At 38.7% G+C, this 22,531-nt stretch overlaps 1 protein-coding gene across 1 annotated transcript; it reads left to right on the top strand.

Moving 5' to 3' along the window:
* The first annotated feature begins 1,500 nt into the window (after positions 1-1,500).
* On the top strand, positions 1,501-22,122 carry LOC145769938 (protein-glutamine gamma-glutamyltransferase E-like). Its single transcript, XM_082581487.1, has 14 exons — positions 1,501-1,600; positions 1,797-1,961; positions 2,440-2,628; positions 3,018-3,272; positions 3,375-3,622; positions 5,976-6,150; positions 6,948-7,142; positions 7,752-7,891; positions 8,355-8,511; positions 17,204-17,367; positions 19,146-19,275; positions 19,820-19,986; positions 20,583-20,719; positions 21,421-22,122. Exons 1-14 carry the CDS (start codon positions 1,555-1,557, stop codon positions 21,575-21,577), a joined length of 2,325 nt encoding a protein of 774 aa, XP_082437613.1. The 5' UTR covers positions 1,501-1,554; the 3' UTR covers positions 21,578-22,122.
* The last annotated feature ends 409 nt before the right edge of the window (positions 22,123-22,531 follow it).

Genomic DNA, 22,531 nt, shown 5'->3' with positions numbered 1-22,531 from the left:
ATAATTTTGTAATCTCTCAAGCAACTGCAAAATTACCATTTAGGTAAAGATTCAGTGATGATACAATATGCACAATGCTTGTCAAAGCACAATAATTTAGCTGCGCGTGTTTTTCCACAAAAGCCAAGCAGTTTAGATAGTCTGTGTCAAGTTCTTTTCAATATCCATCAATGTCTCGTTTTCATAAAACATTTTCACGACATTCATGTGAATATAAGTGCACAGGTAGGCTACATGGAAAAGTTTATTGGCGGGTCAAGAACGCACTCCTTGCTTTCCGACAAGAAATCAAGAAACTTACCACATCAGTCTGTTTGTTTTATGAGATAAACAGAGTTTTGGCAAGAATTTTCCTACTGCTTCTTGTCATAAGTTAGAAACAAAATGTATTCGCCATAGAAAACAACGTAAAATTACATTTTTTCAGTATAGCTTATCGGATGCTCTCTGATAATTTCAAAGCAACTCAGATGTAATTAAAAGATTAATCAAAGCAACTCAAAACTCGAGTTTGCAAACAAAAGGCGGACTCATTACGGTTGAATGCTTTACAACAAAGCCAACTCATGAGATATCTGCGTCGCAGTTCCACGCACGGCGGCGCTCAGTAATCCTATTAATCCGTATAATTTGAAAACAAAAGGGCTAGCTAGTAGCTAGCTAAAGTATCAGAGTATGTTATGAAAATCATGCCATATCTCTAAAACTATAGACAATAGCAACGTCATTTGAAGCGGAATAAATACTTGAATAATTTTTAGGAAAAGTCAAGAAATTATAAAGCTGTGGACCGCGTAGTTCTTTAATGATATTGCTTTGAAAAAGAGCAAGTCCCCACCGACCCCCCCCCCACAGGAAATAGGGTACAAATATAGCGCCTATCTTACTGTTGTTACTACAAAGTATTGGCATTATAAGTAGCGCGCTACTGCTCACCTCCTGGACATGGAATAACTTGTTTCTGAAGTGAAAAAGCTCAATTTTAGTACTGGGAAAAAGTTTTTACTTTTTAATTGCATTTATTTTATGATTAATCATTTCAGCCTTATTAGTCTACTCAAAAATGAAATGTTTTCTTATATTCCCACAGTTTTACAAAGGCACTATTGCTAAGTTAGCTAATGGATTTTAGCCAAGTTAGTGGCTTCCAACTATAGGAGTTTACCAACTTATGGGTTTTTACAACCAGGGGTCTACTAGTAGGCTACTACCGACCCTTAGAGATCCGGTTGCGCACTAAAAATTAAGTCTTGTTTGTGTCCTGCCTGCACTTGTTTGGAGTTTTTTTCTATTGTTTCTTGAATATTCATTTCATGTTTGAGCAATGTTCTATCCCATTCGATTAAGTTTAAAATATTTCATTTAAGCGCCAGTATTTCCAGTGAGGCTCAGTTTTGAAAAGTTAGGAATCCGTAAGCTTGACATCGGTTTAAAGGAGTACGTGGCCAAATAAAGGTTTGAAATCGTTGGGCTAACTAGCTGCTGTTTGTTTTCAGGTTTTTAAATAAAAATATCTTTTCAATTTGTGTTGGTACTTTTCACCCACTTTACGCAATGGCAGCTGCACTACAACAACTACAACAGCTACAACAACTTGATAGTAAGAAAATTCAGTAGGCCTATACCTTAAATTTTACGAAAGATAACAAAAAGTTATATATCCAACTCCTACTTGCTTGAAGGAATAAAGAATTAAAAAAGAAAATCAATTGCAGTCAGCTAAATATTTTTGTATTTAATAAAATAAATTTACGAAGAAAATTAAAATGTTTCAATAGAAATTTGTTGTAATGCAGATGCTACAAATGAAGAAGAGGTTTCGGAGTTCTTGGATGACAATCCTTTATTCCTGGAAGAGTACCTCAACCGGAACTCAGATGTATTGGACTCGTACGTGGCAGACAATGTGGATGAAGTGACAGTTCGTGAATGGCTTCAAAAGGTTCAGGGGCCGCCTCCAAGTAGGTTTCAGTTTCATCTAAATCAGTGATTTCCAGCCCTTTAACAACGTGAGACCGGCAAAATTACTTTCTTCACAAAGTAAATGTTAACGACCTGTTTTAGCCGGATGCTGCGAGTTCGCTGTGGTAATAGCGAATTAAAGTTACTCTGTTGTGTCTGTTTATGTTTTTGTAAAGTAGGGAGTACGCCGTACAGCTTAATTAGTACTTATGCTTGCTGCGTTTCAAGTAGCCCAGCCCACTTGTAACAATTTTCCTTGACTGGGTGCAGGAATTGAAATGCCCAACAAAGGGCTGAAGCAAAAAATATTGAGTGCCAAAACTAAACATCTGAAATTGTTAAAAATAATGCTTCAAGAACTCTTTTCATCGTTGCACTCTTCACACCTTTCTGTCTCTGTTTTGGAAGCAAAGAGCAGCTACTTTTTCGTCTGCAAACACTAAACAAAAACATTTTAATAAATACCTCATCTTTTAGGTGAGGCCTTACAAATTCAGCGCATCAACTATTTGAAGAATGAAAACCGTGCTCTTCATAAAACCGACCAGTATCACCACAAAGCACCACTCATCGTCAGAAGAGCCGCTAAATTTAGTTTTGATCTCTACTTCAAGAACCGCGACTACTTACCAGCCAAAGATAATATTGTGTTGGAATTGAGCGTTGGTGGGCACTTTTTAAGTTATTTTAAGTTTAAAAATAAATTATTTTCAAATTAATTTTTGTTGTATAATATGTTTATGTTTGCACTATGAACTGACAAGTCTCTAATTAAAGATTCATGTGTGTAAGAAGATTTTTACTATAACTCAACTAATATGAATAAATATTTTTGAAAGTTTCCGCGTAGACTGCAGTTGTAAAGTACAGTAAGGCAGTTTTTACTATTTCGTGCATTTTGTTTCGCTGACTAAAGAAGCTATTTTTCATAATTTCTTGATCTATCAACGATTGCTGTATGTCGATACTTTTTATACTTTAAAAATTATGAAAAATCAGCAAACTATTGCTTTCTGTCAACAAACTAATTTTAAATGTAAACTATCTGTTCCCAGGAAGAAAACCCACCGTGGCAAATGGAACAAAATTTAGACTCCGAGTTCAGGATTCTGTAGAAAAAGATGCGTGGTCGTGCAAGATGATCGAAAACAAGCCCAAGAAAATTAGGGTCGAGATCTGTGTTCCTGCTAACGCCATCGTTGGTCGGTACAGGGTGGCTGTGGAGGTGACCAGCAGACTTTCTGAAGGACCCAAGGTGTCCAAAGTGACCAGACAGGACATCATCATTTTATTCAACCCATTTTCTCCAGGTATGTAAGATCGATCTTCGTTGATAATTTTATTGATCTTTAACCTAATAATTGTTTCATAAAATTAAATTTGAATATTTCTTTTTAATATTTTATTGACAGAGGATGATGTTTACATGGAGGATGAAGAGAAGCGAAACGAATACGTCCTCAGTGACACGGGAATCATTTACTTTGGACAGTCGTATCGGATTGGTGGAAAGCCTTGGTCGTTTGGACAGTTTGATGAAGGAATCTTGAACATTGTTCTCAAGCTACTTTGGGCTGACCAAAAAGCAAACAAGAATCCAGTGAAGATGGTGAAAAAGAGATCTTCAGCGATTTACTGCAGCAGAGCGCTTTCTGCTTTGGTAAGTATGTGCAAACCACAGGTTTGTTCAATTTTTGCTTTAGGATTCTGCGCTCATTAGAAGCGAAAATATTTTGTAAAAATATATATATAAACAATCCCATGGTAGCCTATATGCTGGAAAATGGTGTTAACAGTGACCGTACTTTATAAATATTATTAATTTTCTAAGCCTACTTAGGCCACTGTATCGAAATTGCTTCACACTGGTATTTCGTCATATTTAGCCTACTTCTTCAAAGGATTAATCAAAATACTTACAATTAGAGATTTTTATCACGGGAGGTATTTCTTGATTTGACATTTTTGACAACAAAAAATTGAAGAGCTTGGAAAGAGATTATAGCATTTTGCATCATATGAATGGGCCACAAATGTAAAACTGGTGTAACTCATCAAGGAAAAGAATGGTGGGCCCGTTGATAATGTGTGTGGCAAATGCATGGCTATGATAAAACATAGGGTGTAGGACTGTAGGTTGGCAGTTTAGAAAGAAAAATGTTGAGATATTCGCTTGAGATTGCAATATTGAATTGAGTGAAAAACCAGAATGTGAGAAGACAAGCGTCATAGTTATGCCACACGTAGAAAAACAAATAGCGCCACAGGTTTTAACAGTTGGCTACTTTAATTCAAATCTGAAATGAATGGAATGTTTTTGGTTACATGAAGCTTTTACAACAAATCTGAATTAGCAATACAAGTAGCAGTCGGAAAAAATTCAGCCAGCGCAAGAAATTTTCTAATATTCAACGTCACAGACTCTCCATTTGACAATGGAAGTTACAAACTTTATATAACTCGGCGAAGGTATAAACTACACGAGGAGCATGCGATCTGCTTCGTATTTGGCAGATAAATATGCGATCTGCTTCGTGTTTGGCAGATAAATTCACAATATGCAGAAGAAAATCTTAAATTTTAACCAAAACTCTTGAAACACTCTACAAGCCAGATGCAATATATTCAGTTTCAAACTACAGTAAGTTGCACCAATATATGCCTGGATTGCCTGCAGTTTTCTTGTCCTACGTTCTTTATCAGTCGTGTGAACTTGTTGATCGCCAGGGAACAAACAATATAGGATTAAGAAATCAGTAGGTACTGCAGAAAACTTAGATTGGAGTGTGAGGATAGTAGAAGTACGAGAGCACATAAAGTTGACCCCTACATTATTGACAGTGTAGGTCCCCTCTCTTTGAATTTATCTTCTTATGATTGTGACAACTGCTGAAAGAGAGCATACCCAGAAGTCAAAATAAACATTTATGTACAGAAAATGTTTAAGTGAATGACGCTTTCTTGTTACGTTGAAACATCCCAATAAGGAAATAGCCTACTGTGGTTCATATTTGACTACTGTTTGCTTTTACTTTAAAAATTGGGATTTCTTATTCCAAATATTTTCTTCGGTAAACAGTAGCCCTACTATTTGCTTTTACTTTACACAAAAGAGTTAAAAAGATTACGTTAAATGAAGGGAGGATTTACGATTGTCCCATCGTAGGCAGACACACAAGTTACATTCTTGAACTTTAACCTAACTTTTTATGACTATAATGGGTATTCTGAACAGAGGTTTATTTCATTGGTTGATACTCAGCACTACCACGCTTCTTTATTCTTGGGCTGTAAACTAGGACGATCCTGTTCAAGTTTTTTGGTGATAACTGTGTGTAAGAGTGCAGAGTTTTAAACGTTGTTTTCTTCGTGTTTAGCACAATACGGGCAATTTTCACGTTGCGTGTGGATCTTAACCATCACCATTTTCGTTCTCACTTTCGCCATTAGGCCTACTGGTAATAGGCTACTTCTGCTGCAGTAGAATCCATCACAATGTACAATGTGCATTTGCTTTCGCAAGTTAATGAATCTATAAACACAAACTCGACCGACTTTTTTTTCGATTTGGAGTTGAAGAAATTTAAATTTTGAGTAGTTTGAGTTGCTGTGTAAAGAAGCCCGAGTATTTTCATTTCAAGTTTTGTTCCCATTATTCCCGATGTCGATTCATATACCATCCATCTAAGGCAGGAATAAATGCAGCTTCGGCATCAGCACAAGTGTCGTGCTTTGGCAGTGTTGTTTTGTCTGCTTCATGTTCATAAAAGACATTAACTCATACCCTAGCAAGTAGAAAAGTCTATTTTTCATAAAACCACTTACCCTATTTTATGATGCTTAATAGAAACCACTATACATCCGCCTTAAAAAATGACTTCCATTAAATGAAGTAATTTATTTTGTTTAAAGCCTCTTTTCCACAGTCACAGAAGCGCTGTCTACTGAATCAGATCGAATGACGTGGTTGAAGATGATAACAAACCGGAAAACTAATTTTTTTACGTCACAAGGTCAACAGTTCAGACTTTTCTGGAGTGTTGCTTGGAAACTGGAGTGGAGATTACGAAGGCGGTGTCAAGCCAACAGCGTGGAATGGAAGTGCCAAAATTCTGAAGCAGTGGAACTCAAGCAAGAAGGAGGTTGAGTTTGGACAATGCTGGGTCTTCTCCGGGGTGTTGACCACAGGTTTGTGAATGATTGACAGGTTATACATTACGCTGTTCCTTGATTGATGTGGGGTCAAATTCGGTAATGATGTTCGTGATCATTCTTTTTTAAGTATGGCCTACTTTTATTTACGCTTTTTTTTACATATTTTGAGAACCGAACCAGTTGTGTGTGATCTTGAGTCGGGCGCTTAACCATTGAGGTAACTATTGTATACAGTATAATCTACTGTATAGGCCTACTACATGTTGTCATAAACCGTGGGCATCGCAATAACGGCATCTGGACTGGAGGCCAAACGCTAGGCCTGATCTTGCACGGCAAACAGGATTGCCCTATTGGCTTTTTTGACGCCGAATTTTAGAAAATTGGCGTATTTTAATAGCCTACAGTACATTTTCATATGAAAATATGTCTCGGCTATAGTAGTAATCACGCTGTTGACAAAATCAGCCCAAAATGCAGTGCTATGAAAAGCATCATCAAGATTCGGGAAAAGTTCCCTTTTCAAACTTGATGTGTTGTAAATAGGCCACTGCGCATTGATAAAACAAAACTTTTTAAACTATTTACAATGCCGAAAAAATTAAAATATCACCAAATAGGCTATATGTTAAAATGCAACAGTCAAAGTAGCTCGCCAAACTCATTAAAAAACGCTCAAATTACTAATATTTAGCGTTAAAACCGCCAATATGGCGATCCTGTTTGCCGTGCAAGGTGAGGCCGAGCGTTTGGCTTCCTATCCAGATGCCATTACAGCGACGCCCACGCATAAACGAACACAAACAACACGATGACTTCCTCATTCACAGTTTTGCGGGCTCTTGGAATTCCTGCTCGGAGCGTAACAAACTTTCAGTCAGCCCATGATACGGAATATAACATGACTATCGACAAGTTTGTTGATGCAAATGGAGAGGAATGCGACCCTTTTGGCAACGAAGATTCCATATGGAACTTCCATGTGTGGAATGAGGGCTGGTTTAAACGCCCTGACCTTCCTCAAGGTAAGACACTTGCTGAAACTGCTGTTAAATATTTTGCTTAAAAGCTTTTTCCACTTAAACAAAATTTCTTTGCAATAGCTGTAGTTAAATCTGCAGGCTCATACAATCAATCTAAAGTTTTGGCTTGGTTGGGCTACAACAAAATTGGATCTTTTCTTTATTTGCTGGAATTGTAATTGCAATTAGATCTACGGTACTTTCGACTTTTTCAATAACTCTTTTGCTTTGAAAAAATAACAACTTACAATTTCAATTCTTTTCACGCTTGTAATTAGCCTAATTAAAAATCGTAATCACAGTTAGGTTATGTACATCTGCTCGAAAGTCAACAGTCTGAAATATATTTGCTCGAAACCTGGCGATGCGGCGTGCTTTTCGTGGTTACACCAAATATTGGAACAGCTTTGTTTTTTTTATATTTGTTTTCGATAGGGAAATCACCGAAAGCGATATTTACAGGTTTTTTGAAATACCAACAATTGGAATTTCGTTTCATCTTCTTTTTTTGTGTGTCAAAAAAATGCAGCAATTCAAGTTGCAACCTGCAGATAGTTTTCAAATTAAAGAAGTATAGCGCTTCACACCTAAGCTTAAATATTATGTTTATAGGTTACGACGGCTGGCAAGCATTAGATGCCACACCCCAGGAAGAAAGCAATGGGGTGTTCCAATGTGGACCGGCACCTGTAAAGGCGGTGAAGAATGGCGACATCTACATCGGATTTGATACCAATTTCTTGTTTGCCGAGGTGCGACGGACATTTTGTTATTGCTTGATTTTCCTTCAGTTTGGTACTAATTTGCATCGTTTACTGATTTACATTTCCTAAAAACGTGTAGTTTTCATGGAATTTATTTGTAGAAATATAGAAAATAAACAACAATTCGTGGACATCCCGGATATGATCTGCTGTTGTGGCTTTGATTTTTGTCTGAAATGTAGAAAAATACTGAAGCAAATCTGCTACAATATTTTTTTGTTAACGTTTTGCGACTTTGCAGCAGCATTGCTTTTTCCTTATTACCCAAAGTAACAGAAATTCCACCAATTGGAATAGGGATTAAACGCCTCCAAAAAATTAACCAGCGGTAATTGTTCATTGCACCTATGGTAAAAGTTTTCTTAAAGAAAATATTTTTTATCCAAATATAAATTTGTCTGGTAGGGTCATTCAACTTTCTCTGAACATTGTTCAAATGTCTTTTTTTCAGGTAAACGCGGACCGAATAACTTGGCAGGTAGATGACAACGGCGAGGTGGTTGCCATGGTGAAACGTGAATCACGTCATGTCGGTCGTAACATCAGCACCAAAGCTGTGGGGTCAAACCGACGGGAAGATGTCACCAATGAATACAAGTTTCCTGAAGGTAACCGCAAATCTAAGAGCGTAAGATTTTGTTGTTTCAAGTTTTCTTCCCACATTTCGACATTTCTTTCTGCAGACAGAACGGAATCGTTCAAAGTTCAAATCATGTTTCTTTTTTTCTTTTGTACCTAATTGTGAAGGTGGTCTACTCCTAACAAAGAAAGCGCTTGTTTTGTTATTTTGTTAAAAGCAGTTTCTACAGAACAAGTTTAGTCATGTTGAGCCAGCAAAAGAATATTTGGTAATAAATGGCTCTTTACCTACTGGTCACAGCGGTAAACCATAATCTTTTCGTGGGAAAATTGTAACGTAAGATTCCCGAATCCGTTCGTCTGCATGTAATGACCGAAAAAGAAACACTCCTTCGAAACGTCTATTTAAATTGGTATTTCTGTAAAATTAGCCACCTGGCTGTCGAAATTGAATGTAACGCCGTACACCACTAAAACTTGTCACTACAGAACAGATTACTTAGATAAAAGACGGAAATTTTATCCAGCTGGCAAGCACTAAGCAAACAGTTAAATGTGCGACTAACTCTCAAGCAACCATTTCACGAATGACTAGAATAATTTGCGATATCTCAAATGCACGTAGACAGTAACTGTGACGCAATAATGAAAGACATTGTCACGCAATTCAAACCGGTGTTCAAAGGTAGTGATGCAATATTTCATCAGGTCTTACGACCGATGGCGCAATATTTGGACATTTTCTAGCAATTTCCATGACGTAAGATGCCAGCTAGGTTAAGTAGACCATAACGGTTTTTATATGACGTTTGATTTGGTGAAAATTGTCGGGAACATAGCGGCCCCTAGTTATGACAGTCTGACATGGCATAACTAAAAAGAATTGACGACAATTGTGAGCCAATGAATAAAAACACACAATACACAAATTGTTTGAATCACTCACGTTTAAGTTAATACGTAAATACAAAGGGCATGCAAAGAATGAACAGCAATACGAATAATACACGACGATACATGAAATTGGTACCATAGGTACACGCTAAAATTACGCTATATACAATGGTTGCGATAATAACCGACTGTTCTGGGCTCAGACAAGGGTCGGCCACCGCAGACAAAACCAGGCTCAAACCGTAACACTTAAGTGTTCTTTACGGGGGCGAGGCATGAAATATCCCTCAACACGTAGTCTACTTTCACTTTCCCCGTACTCTCATCATAGTTGCAGACGGCAACTTTAGCTCTACGAACCACAGGCTTCCCTTTCCTAATTTGTGGAACTACCTCATGCACCCTCCCAAGTTGATACTTCCCACGTTTACCAATGTCTTGGAGAGAACTCACCACTACAAGTTGACCAGGCTCCAAATTCTCGGCCATTTTTAGCCATTTTTTCCGGCCCTGAAGACCTGGCAAGTAAAAATCGATCCATTTACTCCAAAACTGCTGAGAAAGTGACAAATTGAACCGATAATCCCTTCTTAGTTGGTCACGATTATGTGGTTGCCCAACAGCACAGTATGGGTCTAAGTATGGGGTCAAAAGTGAGGCAGGGGTGATGACAGTAAAATCCCTAGGGTCGTCACTCAAAGGTACCAAAGGGCGTTCGTTCACGATCCGAACGGCAATGCCTGTGTACGTAAGCAGTTCAATAAAATTGGACTTACAAATTGAAGAGTCCAAAATGTGAAAAAATGCAATTTTAAATTGTTTTACCATTGCCTCCCAAGCGCCACCTTGCGCTGGAGCATACGGAAGTATAAATTTCCAGTTTATCTCCTTCTGTCTCAGGGCGTTGTGAAATTCAGCTGATTTTATCAACTCGGGTAACTTCTTAGATGCTGCCTGAAAGGTGCTTCCATTATCGGAATAGATTGCATTAACCTGCCCACGTAAATCTGTAAACCTAGTAAAGGCAAGTAAAAAATCACTCAGCGACAATGACGTAACCAGCTCAACATGAATAGCGCGAGATGCCATACATGTGAACAAGAGTCCCCAAGCTTTTTTGTGACTCCTACCTTCAACAAAGGTTAAAGGTCCAAGATAGTCTAAGCCACAATCAAAAAAGGGTTTCCTATGCGCAGTTGTGCGAGACAAAGGTAAATCAGACATGAGCTGCCTTATAGGTCGCGCTTTCTCAATCGCGCATACACCACAGTCATTAAGATACCTCTTCACGGAGGCATTACCATTAGCGATCCAAAACTTCTGTCGCGTAGACAACAAAGTGTGCTGTACTCCACAGTGCGCATTTCGATTATGATGCGACAGTACAACAAGCCTAGTGAAAGGGTGTTTCGAAGGCAAAACGATCGGATGCTTTGCTTCTAGAGAGATCTCGGGAGAATTACTTAAGCGCCCTTCAATGCGGATTACACCAGCGTCATCTACACAAGGTCTGTACTTTTTAAGTGAACGCAATTCTTTCAAGCGTTCCTTCTCTCGTTGCGAAGCGCCAACACTACCCCCTTTATCACTTCTTCAAGGGCATCCGGCGATCGCTTGGTCATTAAATGTACCACATCACCATACACGCTCTTCTGAACAAACTTCACAGTCAACTCCAAAGCATTATTAGGATAAGACGCGTCCAGTTTTGGCTTCACAAAGCTACGCTTTCTCGTTTTACAGCACAAAAATTCAACAAAAGAAACCAAATAAGCGATTCTATTTTTCATAACATACAAAGAAGGTGCGGCCTCGATCAATCTGTGAAGGCCATCCTGTCCAACGTCGAGCGACTCCTCTTCGTTACGAAGATATAGGCTATGGACAGGTACTGAACTGGCATTTTCTACAGATGGAATTTCTTCACACTGATAGAGAAGACTAGAACCGTTCAACCACAACTCTCGAAATTCTTTCTTAGTAATAAGATTTGGCCGTTTGCCAACATCAGCTGGGTTCATATCGGTAGGGCAAAAACGCCAATCCTGGGCTCCAGACAACAATAAAATATGCTCAACTCGACGCGTAATAAACTTATTCAAACGTAAATCAAGGTTTTTAACCCACTGCAACACGGTCCGAGAATCACACCAAAAATATTTAATGCAGTCAGGCATCTTCAATGCCTCGTAGGCCTGCTTCACGAGTCTTGCTGTATTCAAAGCGGCAACAAGCTCTTTCCTAGCTATCGGCCAAGAAAACTGATTTTTTACAACAATGGTAGATTTACCCAGAACGAAAGACACACTAGGAACTCCATTAACCAATCTACGCAAGTAAACAACCGAAGAGAAAGCTTGATTCGAAGCATCACTAAACCCATGCAATTGATATGAAACGATATCATCCGGACTGCACACACCAGAGTTTGCAAAATACTATCTCGGTAACATAAATCCTTAAGCAGGTCCAAAGAGCGAAGCCACGACTCCCACTCTTTAACAAAGCTATCAGGGACCTCGGTGTCCCAATCAAACTTGTCTATCGCCAATTGCTGAAGTATCAGACGTGCTTTTAGAAAAAATGGCGCTCCAAAGCCTAGCGGATCAAAATTTTGTCCAAGCTGACTGAGCATACTTCTGCGCGTGTGTTTAGCTAAGGGCTTTAAGGAACATGCGATACGCATCTCGTCAGACTCGGTTTGCCACACACAACCCAATGTCTTCGCTGATGGCAAAGTCATATTTTCAGTCTGAAAGTCAATGTCACGAATCAAAGGTGAAAGCATCTCATTATCCAAATTTGACAAGACAATCATAGCCTCCTTGTTAGCACTCCACTTAACAAGTTTAAACCCACGGCTATCAAACAAAGCAATTGATTCATGAGTGATTTGCTGAGCTTCCTCTAAGCTATCAGCCGAAAATATAAAATCATCCATGTACATATTATTTGCAATATTGCAGAGAGTTAGTTCACCAGCACCGCTGGGATTCTGCTCGATCATTTTCTTTATGGCCAAGCAAGCGATATATGGGCTACTCTTTATTCCCCAAGGGTGTACACAAAAACGAAAGGGTACCATTCTACCATTTTCAAGGTCATCATCTTCAAACCACAATATACGAAACAAATCCCTCTGCGACTCAGGTAACTTTATTTGAAAGAAGCATTTAGTCACATCAGCGATGAGACCAAATCTACCAAGCCGAAATCTAGCCAAGACATCTACAAGAGGGTTTAACAAGTCAGGACCCGAAAACATTACATCATTAACACAAGTTCCTCGAAATTCAGACTTGCCATCGTAAACAATACGCTTTTTTAATTGTGACGTCACAAAGTATGGTAAATACCACTGAAAGCCCTTTACATTTCCTGCTTTACCAGCACGCTCAATATAACCATTAGATTTAAGATCTTTCATGGTGTCAGTAAGGAAATCACGAAGTTCAGGTTGTTTTAAAGCCTTCTTCCTTAAAGCAGCAGCTCTATCTGACGCCAACACAAAATTGTTAGGTAAATCAATATCTTCCTTCAACGGTACAGGTATCTCAAATCGACCATCTTTCAACTCAATATTCGGTTCAACAAGTTCTCTAGCCAAAATATCATTGCGAGACAATTCACAGGTTTCATTTTGCAAGGTCAAATCCTGAATGACTTTATTCAGGTCTGCTATTTCCATATCACGAGACTCAATTTTACGCTGAAAGCTAGAGATGACATCCGACTCTGAAGACGTTTGCACTCTGCACACGTTAGCAACGCTTTCATCTAAGGGTGACTTACCACCACAAGCCAACCAACCGAGAGGAGTGAGCAAAGCATGTGGTTCACTACGATTCTCACCAACACGCTCTTCTTTAGCACACATCAAATAAGCGTTGTCGTTTCCAATCAGTACATCTACAGTACAGTAAGTTACTACAATCATTCAAATGAAACATATTCACGTCATGAAAATGACGGAAACCATTTAAATCCTGCTTATGTGGTAAAGTTTTAACATCGTCAGCCCAAGCTGGGTTAACCACCGAAGTTATATCACAAAACAGTTCATTCGTCTCTAACGACTGAATGTTGAGTTTAACAAGGTCAGCACAAGTAGGTTTCTGACCAGCCAGAGTATCCATTTTAAACGACGCTTTGTCATACGGTTTAAGGCCAAGTTCGCACATCAAATCACTCGAAACAAAAGTCAACTGCGAACCAGGATCATGCTGACAATACACCAACTTAGATTTGCCAGTCATTGGATTCAAAACACGAGCAGCAGTAATGCGGTTAAAGGCTGCTTTAACATTTCCAATCTTAACATTACGCACAGGAACTCTGGCACCAGCATCATCTTTACCGACCGAATCCAGAGAATCACGTGACGCCACATAAAAATCATGCAGAAGAAAATAGTGTTTCCTATCGTTGTTAGGGCAACACTTACGACAGTTGTTTACATGAACGCAATCCCTAACCATATGCTGGCGCAAACAATTCAAGCATTTGCCAGCTTTCACAATGACATCTCTCCGATCTTTAGGTGTCAAGCGCAAAAATTCTTTACAATTAGACAAAAAATGATATTCAACTTGACCACGTGACGAACAATAAAAACATGCCGGTATGTCTCTACGTCTGGCCACACCACCGCGCGGTGCGCCAACAGCAGTCGAGTACTGCGAACTCCCTGAAATCACATTATCATGGGGTTTTACCGACGTCTGCCTAACCGGACATGAAGGCAATTTTCCTTTGCCAGACTTTTTAAAATGCTGCGACTCACCAGAATCGCCCATTAGCATAATGCTAAAATCAGTCGACTTGCGCGTTTCCTCCCGTACTACAAATTCAAACAAACTCTGAAAAGTAGGCTCATCAGTACCACCATACTGATCACCTAAAAAGTCAAGGTAACACTGCTTAGCGTCAAACCGGAGTCGCTTAGCCAAATCCAAAACAAAACGTCCTTCCAACTTGTCACGCTGACCATAAGCTTGCGCGTAAAGCAGACACGGCGACAATTCATCTTTAAACTCTTTCAGATCACTGGAAGAGGTCGAAGTCAATTTGCTACCATAGCGGTACTTCCTAATTTCCGGTTCGGCGAAAAGACCTCCACGAACTCCAAAACGTTGAGACAAGCGAGCTAATGACATTTCTATCCTGTCTTCCTCTGACAAGCCAGGAGTGTCGGAAACCAAATTAGCAATCGTTTGCGCAGCTGTTCTAACACAAGCTGCTTGTAACAAAGTCAAACGAGTTCCTTTAAAGGGCGAAGCTGCCATTAAGGCCGTAACACGATTTTTAAAGAAGATAAATGGCATATTATTACCATCGTAACCAATCAAGGCCGCCTTATCGAAAAACGTCCTACTATTTTGGTATTCAAAAAAGCAATCCTGTTGTTGAGAACTCGATTTAGCGGGAGAAGACAAGCTATATCCCTTAAGGGGCTGAGGGGGCTCAGTCACATGCACAGCCCGATCACGATCCTCACAAACGTTAAAATCAGGAGACGCGATACGCCTCTCACAACCACCCAAATTACGTGTAGCTGGGCGATCAAAAACTAGCGGCGCAGAAAACTGTGAAGGGGGCAAAGCATTACTGCTAATGGCGGCCCCGTGACCTGTACGCTCTGGGGGAAGAGTTCGGCTAAAATTCGCAGGCTTTGGCTTTAGATCCTTCGGAAAATCCTTAGCTGCGGCCCCGAGACCTCCTGAAACAGTTTGAAAACATGTGGATTGTACTGGTCCACTTACAGATTGAACAGGCGTCTGGAAAAGGTTATGTAAGTTAAACTGCGATTGATGTTCATTTCTGGAATGGCTAGAAGATCCCTTCTTAGAGCTACGCCGGGAGCCCAACTCTGAACGATATTCAGCTAAAACTACCTCTTTACGTTGTTCAGCCCTCAACTGAGCGTCTTTGAGTGCGAACTCAGCAGCTCTAGCTTCGGGTCTCGCGGCGGCCTCAGCAGCTCTCGCGGCAGCCTCTGCTCGTGCGGCCTCAGCTCGTATAGCCTCAGCTCTCGCAATGGCCTCAGCAGCTCTTGCTTCGGCCTCAGCTTGGATCTGGAGCTCCTCTCGTCTTAGCTGTAGGTTAATTTGTGCCACTATCCGAGACGAACTCCTAGACATCCTAGTGCTTATATTTGAGGCGCTATCCTCAGGATGTATGTCAGCATCCAACATATCTGAGAACTCACTTACTTTTTGTTCAAAGTTATTTTTCAACGAGTTAAATTCGGGATCTACCCTATCACGAAGTTCTGCCAAGATTGCAGAGTTAAAAATTTTAGTCAAAAGAGCATGGAAATGCCGTAAATCCTCTTCCAAAGTAGAGAACTTAGATCTAAAATTTAACAGTTCCTGCTTATCACTCAAAGAACCTAGGGCTACAGAAAGTTCCCCAATTTCAGTCAAAATATCCCGTCTAAGATGCCGGGCCTCTCGAACTGACTTAGCCTCATCGTTACTGGGTCCCTCCCCAGAATGGCCTGCCCGACCGCAAAGAACACCATCAGGCTTAAACTCAGGCGAGTCGACGGCTGTCGAGTCCCTGTCGCCACCGAGTGTAGACATATTAAGTGTTAAGGCTAAATTTAACAATTAAAAAATTAAGTTACACAAACACACAAAATTAAGTTATAAAAAACTTAACTGCAAAGACCGTAAAATACAAAAAGAATTTAAATGCACGATACCGTAGATGTAAGGGTATATGAATGAAGTCCAAAAGTTCCACAAAACTTGCTTGGATTCGTTCACTTGAATCTTCAAGCACAGATCGATTGTCTTTAATCTTTTTTCTTCAAATGAATGTCAATGTTGTTTTTTCTTCAGTACTAACTGAGAAGAAATGTCTTTAATTTTTAACTTGAAGTTCTTCTGCACCAACTGAGAAGAAATGTCTTTAATTCTCTTTTGCTTCTGTAGACTACCAACCAACAACTTCGTCTTTTATTATTTCTTGCTTCAAGTTCTTCTTGGCCTACCAGCTAACAAGCGACGTCTTTTATTTTTTTTCTTTGTGCTTCTAATGCTTCTTGGCCTACCAGCTAACAAGTCACGTCTTTTATTTTTTATGGTCACAGCGGTAAACCATAATCTCTTCGTGGGAAAATTGTAACGTAAGATTCCCGAATCCGTTCGTCTGCATGTAATGACCGAAAAAGAAACACTACTTCGAAACGTCTATTCAAATTTGTATTTCTGTAAAATTAGCCACCTGGCTGTCGAAATTGAATGTAACGCCGTACACCACTAAAACTTGTCACTACAGAACAGATTACTTAGATAAAAGACGGAAATTTTATCCAGCTGGCAAGCACTAAGCAAACAGTTAAATGTGCGACTAACTCTCAAGCAACCATTTCACGAATGACTAGAATAATTTGCGATATCTCAAATGCACGTAGACAGTAACTGTGACGCAATAATGAAAGACATTGTCACGCAATTCAAACCGGTGTTCAAAGGTAGTGATGCAATATTTCATCAGGTCTTACGACCGATGGTGCAATATTTGGACATTTTCTAGCAATTTCCATGACGTAAGATGCCAGCTAGGTTAAGTAGACCATAACGGTTTTTATATGACGTTTGATTTGGTGAAAATTGTCGGGAACACCTACCTCTTTTTTTTGCTTTTTAAAACATCTTTTTGTTAGAATGTTTTCAGATCAAAAGCTTTAAAATTTTACTACACGATGAACACGATCTTTTGAAAAAGTTTTGCGAAACATGATTGAGACATCACAGTTCGTAGCAAACAAAACATTATTGCTTTGAATAAGAAGCAAAATTGTTCCATTATATCTTGCAGGGTCAGCTGAAGAGCGAGCAGCGTTCAAAAGAGCTTATGCTTTTGGAAAAAAAGCTCCTTATCATGAGAAGTTCAACATCATTCAAAATGAAGGCCAGATAATGATCGACATTAACCCTGTGGGAGAGCCAACCAATGGCCAACCCATCACCTTCAATGTGACAGTACGTTACTTACGAGTGGCGAGTATAGTCCACGTTTAATTATTATGATATGATTATGAAAAGCCTCACTACATACCTAATTCTAAGGCGCATTGATAACCATTTTGTGCAGTGATGTGGTATTTACGTCTTGACAACGTCTGGAATTTGTGTTTGGTAGTTACGTCATCCGCTGCTTGATTAAGAAGCGCGATGCCTCTGGCACCGCAAGCAACCTTTCCTTTCAACTGCTTTGCCAGAGCGTCGCAGTCTTGTGTTTGAAACAGTAGAAGTTTGTGTTGTATGCCTACTACGTTGCCTATTGCTATTAGTTTGTCTTTAGTTCTTATTTGTTTTGTGTTTCTATATTTCAGTGAATAAAAGCCTCAATTGGTTATTTAATGTTTCATCACAAGTGATAAACCAAAATGGTGCAGTGATGTCTGAAAATGTGCAGTGATAAAATAAATGCTTTTTGGCCCAATAATAAACAACGCATACAAAAAAGCCGATTTCTTTATGTTGTCAGTTTTTTTATTCAAAAAACCAATCAGGTAAAACAAATTTCGCTTGAAGTTGTCTGATCTATGATGTAATAATGTCCGTCTGGGATTTTATTAGGTCATACACGCAGTGAACTGGAGTGTTCGCAGTAAGACAATCCATAGTATTATACTAAGACAGCAAATCTGTCATTTTTTCATTGATTCAACGTCTGCAGAGGTTAAATCAATGTAAAAATGACGGACTATGTCTGGGTATCAGTGACTGCTTGTACATCAACATGAATATATATGCCACCGCACTCTCAATATAACCCAAGATCTGCTATTTTGAGGTAGATGGACGATAAAAATTGCAAAGTTAAAAAAACGCCAAAAGTAGGGAAGCAAGAGTGGTAAGTTTTTCATAATAATGACAAAGGTGCGATTTCAAACGAAACAAAAACAATTCAACGCAGACTTTGAGAAAGTTAATTTCTTATTTCCTGCCAAAGATACTACGCAATGTACATTGACATGACATCGGTTTCTTGATAACTAACCTATAGTTCTCCTGCTGTAAACCTCTTTTGTGTTTTTTAAAGTTGCTCTTGATGTGATATCACATCAAAAGCGGTTTTAATTAAACCAATCAAGAGCTTTGATTGGCTTAAAAAATAATTACTTTTACTTATCAAAGCGCAACTTGACAGGTTATCGCCTCTCCTCAATTTCTAAAAAAAAAATGGATATTGCACAGTAGCATAAATGAAACTATGATGTATAGCAGGTAAAACCAAGAGGGAGATAACCGGAAAAGCTGATTTTGCTCAAGTTTGCAATTCCATGCAATATGACATTATGCGTAACTGTTTTCAAAGAAAATGTGCAGTGATAAAAATTTTTTTGAATTCAGGTTTGCCTCACTAGCTATTGTTTTGAACTCAAAAGAAATCTAATAGCCTACTGTAGAAGTCCCTTATAGAAAAAAAAAAGGTTAACATTCATTGAATGTCATGAGATTTTTTCTTACCAAAATTCCTCTCTGAATCAAAGCTGCCTTTACAAAAATATATACTTTCCTACGACGAGCCAAGTAGGACTGCAATCGCATTCGCATATGTCATACTGACAAGTGACATCCCAGATAGCAAATTCTGTTATTTTTACATTTATTCAACGTCTGCAGACGATAAATCAACGTAAAAATGACGGATTTTGCTGTCTGGGATGACACATTAGACACGCCAGGTTCACCTGGCCCGACACAATAAAAGTAAAAAATGTTTTAATTAAATTGTGAAACATTTGCGTCAGGTGAGAAACACCACCAAAGCCACCAAAACAGCAGTGATAACGACCGTGGTGAACACAATGCTCCACAATGATGAGAGGAAGACAATGCTTCTAAAGAAGGTGCTGGAAGTGGTGCTCAAAGGAGAACAAAGTTTGTTGCGTTTATGAATTGTTGCACACTCTTTATCATAAACAATAAACTTGTTAAAGCTTTCGACCATTTTGGTTTCAAAATAGAATTGTTTTTGTGTTGTTATACCAGTGTTCTTTCGGCCTTCTGATACTTGTTAGTACCTACCATTCCAATTTTTATATATAGGCTAAGTTGAATACTTTGTTGCTGCTTAGACAATTCTATTTGAACGGAAAATAGTTTATAGGCTAGTTGTGATAGTGACTTTTGTAGTCTTCATATTTAAGTTATAATCTGTTGTTATTATTTCCTATCATTTTTTGTGGCTTGCATCGTTTTCACTTTGCTGTTTAACATTTCTTTGCCAGAGTCGGTCAGCACGTCTCAGCTTGTAGTATTACATATATACTGTAATTATTTAGGCCTACTTGTTTTTTCAACATGCACTTATGGATCTTACAGTTACAGTATCGTAAGCACGGTGCAGTATATGAAGCATACGCAAAGAACCAGAAATTGTTCACTTAGAAAAGCACAGGCTAAGTCTATTAATTGCTTTCAGAGAGCAAGCAAACTTTTACTTTGACGTGGAATGATTACGCTCGCCACCTGACGGACAACAACGTGATAAGAGTTCGGACGGCAGTGCGTGTCAAAGAGACAAGCAATCTGTATGTTGATTCTGTCGATATGCAGGTGGCCAACCCTGAATTTGTCACCATCCACCAAGTACGGAAGTAGCTTAAAAAATTTAAGATCTATTTGTTTGTCCTTGTTATGAATTGTGAGTCCAATCAGCATAAAATCCCGAAACATTTTTATTTTGTTCACATCCAGTTGACAGTGCTCATTGTTTAATACTAAATTTCCTCAAAAGTTAAAAAAAAAACTATGTATTAGCAAACCAAAATAACTTGCAAGTAAACAAAAGGATTGCCTATCATCGTACAGCGGAGTTTTGCATTTTCGCCACGGCTCATTCATTTTTAACCCTACCATCAAAACCCCAACACTTTGCCAAAATAATTGATATTAGCCTAGCCTAAATATTTAATATTAAATTGAAACCTGATATCAAAATATTAGTGGTTTTTCGATAATTATGATAACTTCGGTTACGAATGTTGTATTAAGGTAGAAATGAAGTAAAAATGAAGTAGAAATGATTTCTTTCTCTGTAAACAAGCTTTGTCTGCCAACACACACAGTTGGTTGCTTCGGCAAGGCACAAGCTATTCCCCAAACCTACTTGTGGTTTAGTTCACGTATTTCAGCAACACAAAGTTATATTTGTAAAGGGTGTTAAATTAAAGCCTTTATTACAGAGTGAGAAGGAACTTTACTACAAGGAATACAACGATGTCATGTTTACTATTAAAAACCCCCTTCCAGTGACCCTTACCGGAGGAGTCATCAATTTAGAGGCTCCCAGAGTGTCCGTTGGAAAAGCTATCAAAATTACGTAAGTATAAGAATATTTGCCTTGACAAATTGTGACAAACGAAGCATGAGATGTCGCTGTCTCAGATTGGTTGGTCAATGCGGTAGCATGTTGACTGCATACCATTTACCAGCACTAAGTGGGTGGAACAACTACACATTTCAACAGAAGCCTGTGCGGAAACTTTGTTACTCTCGGTAACCTGCATAAGTTGTTTATAGCCTATACAAAGATGCACACCTGCATCGCAAGGATTAAGATTTTTGAAGAGGATTTCTCAATCGAAAGCTGAAGATTTGTACAAACAATCAAACAACTTGACATCTACTCCGCACAGTAGCTTACAGCAACTAAATGATTCTAAACTCGCCTAATCTATCCTGTTGACTAGCTATCAGATTCAATCATTTTATCAAAACATTTCTTTTGAAGCATATAAGCAAATGGTTTATGTTCGTTGCTCAACCACGCAGGCCGAGAGTTGAATCATGTTTCCGTGTTCTTACTATTCTGTATTTACAATAGGCTAGTGTAACTTACGGAGTAGATATTAAGTTAAATGGACTTAAATCAAGTCAGTTGTTAAGCTTCTTTGCAAGCTTCTTTGATTTCTACCATTTAAGGATTCGCATCGATGCGACTTTAAAGAAAGCATAAAAGATTTTGTGAAGCGCGATAGAAAAAAAATACAAATTGTTAATTTTGCGACTTGATTATTGCAGAGAGCCTATTCCGCCAAATGGCAGTTTCAAGACCGGAGCGATGGAGATACGTCCCCACCAAGTGGGGACTGTCAACTTGATCGTTGACTTCGATTGCAATGAGATCAAGAATGTGAAGGGTCAAAAGGAAGTGAAAGTCACTGAAAGAAAAGCTTGAGCTTTATAAAAGCTTTGTAGGTTGCTTTTGGATATATAAAAATATCTTCCACTCCAACATTAGGTTCTTCCATATATTCTCCAACATGCCTAGCATAGTTCATGTATCATACAGTAGTTGCGTTAATGTAGATAATTTTTGCGTTACTTTCCTTATCTCTCTAAATGGCAGAAGTATTACCACTCTATGTTTGTAAGATTGAAGTCGAGATTATCAATAAAAAGCAAATCCCAATAGCCCTACTAGATGGACAATTAATATACTTTAACAAGATGCCAAAAACTCAACATCAATTCGCCAGCTTGTAATGTTTTGATGCAATTTTCGTGGACAGCCTTCTAAACGATTGGTGGACCATGCTAAGCAATGCCGCATAGGCTACGCAATAAGTAGCCTGTTTTGTCTTAAATATTTTTCTTCTTCCGAGACTTATGTGTAAACAGGTTTCTAAATGCACGTGAGGTAGGCTGTGTTAATGCAAGTAAGATTAAATATGCAAGTACTGTAGCCTATAATCGCTTGACAATAAAATTCATCTAAAATACTGAAAAGTTTGTGCATTTATTAGCACTATTTACTTGAGAGACAGAGAGAAATCGTTTATTTCGTCTGTTGCGAGAATAGTAGGCCTAGCCTATACGGTACAATTATTATAAACAATGCGAATAACATAGCACCATAAAAATCTAGATTCCACAACAGGCAGGAAGCAGCGAAAGACTACATTAGTCATCGAGTCAGCTGCCAATCAGTCAAGACAAAGGATTTAACTTACCATGGACAGATGAACTTGAACATGAGCTTTGCGTTCAATGCAAATGATGTTGGTAGGCCTATATCTGTAGCCTATGCTTAACATGAGAGAAAAAGTCCGAAAAGGTAAGAAATGTGACGTCCAAAGACGTTTTAAGAACAGGCACAGAGTATTTGCTACAAAGTATCCCATTTTAGAGA

This window comes from Aplidium turbinatum, chromosome 5 (assembly GCF_918807975.1).
Source record: "Aplidium turbinatum chromosome 5, kaAplTurb1.1, whole genome shotgun sequence".
Lineage (NCBI taxonomy): Eukaryota > Metazoa > Chordata > Ascidiacea > Aplousobranchia > Polyclinidae > Aplidium > Aplidium turbinatum.
This window is presented reverse-complemented; position numbering and strand designations above follow the sequence as displayed.

Excerpts from the sequence above, each read along its gene's own strand:
- LOC145769938 (XM_082581487.1), top strand. The coding sequence starts at position 1,555 with ATGGCAGCTGCACTACAACAACTACAACAGCTACAACAACTTGATA. Across the intron at positions 1,601-1,796 it reads ACAGCTACAACAACTTGATA|ATGCTACAAATGAAGAAGAG; the intron begins GTAAGAAAATTC and ends GTTGTAATGCAG. Across the intron at positions 1,962-2,439 it reads GGTTCAGGGGCCGCCTCCAA|GTGAGGCCTTACAAATTCAG; the intron begins GTAGGTTTCAGT and ends CTCATCTTTTAG.